The sequence below is a fragment of the Cyprinodon variegatus genome, unplaced genomic scaffold, assembly GCF_000732505.1.
Source record: "Cyprinodon variegatus isolate N-32 unplaced genomic scaffold, C_variegatus-1.0 Scaffold1020, whole genome shotgun sequence".
Classification (NCBI taxonomy): Eukaryota; Metazoa; Chordata; class Actinopteri; order Cyprinodontiformes; family Cyprinodontidae; genus Cyprinodon; species Cyprinodon variegatus.
The window spans coordinates 86,652-90,260 of record NW_015151473.1 but is presented as its reverse complement, the minus strand read 5'-3'; the positions used below and the strand labels follow the sequence as shown (position 1 = coordinate 90,260).

Below are 3,609 nucleotides of genomic sequence, written 5' to 3'. Positions count from 1 at the left end.
CCAAACGTTCCACCGTTTTCAGGGAAGGTTCAGACTGCTGCTATTCTTCAGAAGCACACATGCTTTTACCAGTTGTTCTGCTCAATTTGTTCCCATACTTTTAGAGACAATAAGTGAAGCATCTGACGGCTCATAATTTTGGTTGCCCCTCCCCCTCCCTCAGCACAAACGCAGAGACAGACGTTACTCCATTTCCCTCATGAGCAAAGCTTCCAGTTGATTTACCCTGCATTAGAAAGCGAGATGGAATTCAGGTGGCAGGAGAGAGGCGGCCTAGGGGATAGGGCAAAGAGCTTGGAATCCTGAGGTTGTGAGTTCGAAGCCCACTCCCACAGACTGCCACTCTGGCTCTCTGAGCAAGACTCTTAACTGCTGATTGCTCCCCAGGTGCCACTGCTCCCCAATGGAATGGGTTAAATGCAGAGGTAAATTTCTCCAATGTGAGATCAATAAAGTTCAATTATTATTATTTTAACCTAATGAATCCAGCCTCTGATTCAGGTCCTCCCCCGTCTGCCATCTGTTGTAATTAAGCTGATAATATAACTAAACCCATACCAAAAAAGTAAAAAAAACTGGACTTTGTTTCCAAGTTTGAAGATATTTCTCTTCCATCCAGGAAGATTTTTCAATTCAAAATGTCAGAAATAGCGTTGAGTTCCAGGTTTTATCCAGCAGCCCAACAAAGCCTGGTTTTAGTTTAGAAAACATGCAAATAGAAACAGACGAACTGGTCCACCCCTTTGGAATGGGGGTCGTTTGGCTTCTTTGTTAGCCTGCAATGCCCCATACCTGTCTATGCCTCTGAAAGGGGGTCGTTTGGCTTCTTTGTTAGCCTGCAATGCCCCATACCTGTCTATGTGTCTGAAAGGGGGTCATTAAAGGGAATTGCTGGCCTGACTGAATAGGAGAGGTCTTCCTTAGATGAAAGCGGGATTCCGCTATCATCGCAACCCCCAACCGAAAGCTTCCTGGATGGGAAGAGAAACTTCTTCAAACTGGAAACAAAGTCCAGTGGAATGTTGTTTTTTTACTTTTTTGGAACGACTATGACCTGAATAACTGAAAATCTTGACCAGCATCTAATCAACTAAACTGATTATTCTAGTTTAGGTTCAGCTGATATATTATATCTGATATTCTTCTCTCCAACAAGCTGGATCAACTTCGGGAAACGTCAGGGCAGTTTTTAAAGTCTAGGATTTTATATTGTTTTATTCAAGTTATTTATTTTTTGTTACAAATGATTAAAAAAAAGTGCATTTTTGTCTTTTTACCATTTTGCTTGATTAAAATAAAGAGGTATGGATATCAGAAAAATACTGGATCCATAAGTAATGATATGATAAATGCTTAAAGATTCGTATCCATCCAGCAGGAAAACCAGCCTGAACATCCAGCCTGGTGCAGGCAGCAATATGGCCACCAGGTGGCAATAGAGGGCAACCTGACAGTGTTCCTACAGCATAAGGAAAGTTAAATTCTAGACTTTTTAAGTCTTTTTAATAGCACTAAAAATAGTGATCCGCGGGAACCCTGCAACAGTGCCTCAGCCTCTCTGCCTCTGATGGTCAGAGAACCAATAACCGTATTCTCCTTGCCTAGCAGATCAGGGACAGACCCAGAAATAAAAGTGGGACCAAAGACCCTCTAAGCCCACAGACAGCCTTCAGCGGGGTAGAGGAGCTTCTACAGTCTTTACTCTGATTCTGAAGAACTGGTTTGGACTCTGAACATGAGATCCTGATCCGACACGTCGCTTCTTCTCGGATGATAAGAACTGAAGGGTTATGAGAGAGGGAGAGACACGCGGTAAAGGACCGCAGGCTCGATTCGAACGCAGGTCGCCCAGATCCAGGACTAAGGCCTCCATGCATGGGTCGTGCGTGATAAGCCAATTCATTACTGAGGCTCATTTGGGTCACGATAGATGAACACCAGAACCAGAATGACACACTTCAGTGAGATGAAAAAGAGAACGTGTTTAGATCGAAGGAAAGTCATTATCTAAAGTAGAGCAGAGGCTGCAACTTAAACTAGTTTTTCTTTTTCTGTCCGATAATCTCATTTGTTGGACTTCTATCGAAGCTGTCTTTATTTAACGAGGCGTTGATCCAAAGCGCTGAACACCGCAGGGCGAGGAACTCACCTGAGCACAGAGAAGACGCGCGCCATCTTCCCAATGGCCCGGATCTTGTTTCTGATCACCTCCTTTCTGGCAGCAGGAGCTCCACCTGAACAAAGTGAGACAAACCGTATGACTGCAGCTTTCCCACTGGACCAAAAACACACATTTACCAACCAGTCAACGGACTCCTCTGACCATCAGGAGTTGTTCCATTTTAAACCATTTAATCTGCATAGCATCACTAAGTCTATCCTGTCTTCCTGCTCCTTCAGATCAAATACACAAAGTCATTTATTATCACTTCTATGAATGTTGCTTTTAAAAAAAGCTAATATTTGAAACTTTGAATGCAATAAAATAACATTTGTACAGAAAATGAGAATATTTCTGATTATCCAGTCGTGTGAGAATTTTGTCAATCGGGATCAGCCTTTCGCAACCACATCCCGATCAGGAATGGAAAGGTCGGGAGAAAAATATACATGTTTGAAATTTAGTCGGCCATTGTGAGGTGTCTGGAAAAATCCTGCTGTTGAAGCAGAGCTAGGAGCCGATTTACCAGAACCTCGAGCACCGCGCAATCAACTGAGTTCTTCTTCTTCCAGGTTGACGAGTCCGACCAGCGGCATCTCTGGAAGCCGAGTATGACGGCGTTTTTAGACGTACAGTGTGAGCCGGTAGATTGCATCAGAGAGTCAGGTCGTACAGTGTGAGAACATGCATCGTGAGCTGTGAACTTTAAAACCCTGTGGTTTGATTGCAGTTCCAGCTGCGTGCAAATATGGCACAGTTTATGCCCGGCTTTAGGGATGTGTAACCTCAGCAGCTAAAGGGGTTTATAGAAATGATTTCTTGGAAGTAGTTCCATTAAAGAAAGAAAAAACAAGTAGTTTTGGGTCAAAGAAACAAACTGACAGCTTCTTTTATCTCACAGAAAAGCATCAAGCCTCAGGTCAGCTCACCACCAGCTTTGATGGACTGTGAGTCTAGCGCCTTTGTTGCCCAGTGTTCCTTGGGTTCCTCTGGGTTCAGAGATGCTGTTTGCTCGCAGGTAACCAGCTAATCAGACCCATCAGATACCCTTTGTTGGGTTCAGAGTGCCGCTGTAGGTACCAGATCTGCTCGGGGCCCTGCGCCTGCCAGTAACGTTACCCTAGACGAGTGGCTAAATGTTCCCACATGACATAAAACATTGCAGTTGCCCAGACAATGAGCAAATGCAGTGTTAGCGTGTCTAATGACTGATGAAGTTTTACCTGATAGATAACAAAACTGAACAGATCTGTTTATTGTGAACAAATTAACTGCAGGACCATGATATAAGGGGGCGGGGCTGGGTAGCGCTGTGGTAGCTAACAGGTTAGCCTGTTTCAGCTCGGTCAGTTAACTTAGTGGCCATCTGCCGCTAAGTTATGTAGCTTATGAGCCTGGTTCTGCTGGAGGTTTCTTCCTGTTCAAAGGGAGTTTTTCCTCTCCACTGT

The 3,609-nt window shown here is 44.2% G+C and overlaps 1 protein-coding gene across 1 annotated transcript in view; it reads right to left on the bottom strand.

Annotated features, from left to right (window-relative positions):
* Positions 1-3,609, bottom strand: part of LOC107100856 (serine/threonine-protein phosphatase 2B catalytic subunit gamma isoform-like) — a 49,689-nt gene that overhangs the window by 7,659 nt on the left and 38,421 nt on the right. Inside the window, exon 10 of the mRNA XM_015399516.1 lies at positions 2,150-2,318. Within this exon, the coding sequence (XP_015255002.1) occupies positions 2,150-2,318 (169 nt within the window). The remainder of the gene's footprint in view (positions 1-2,149; positions 2,319-3,609) is intronic.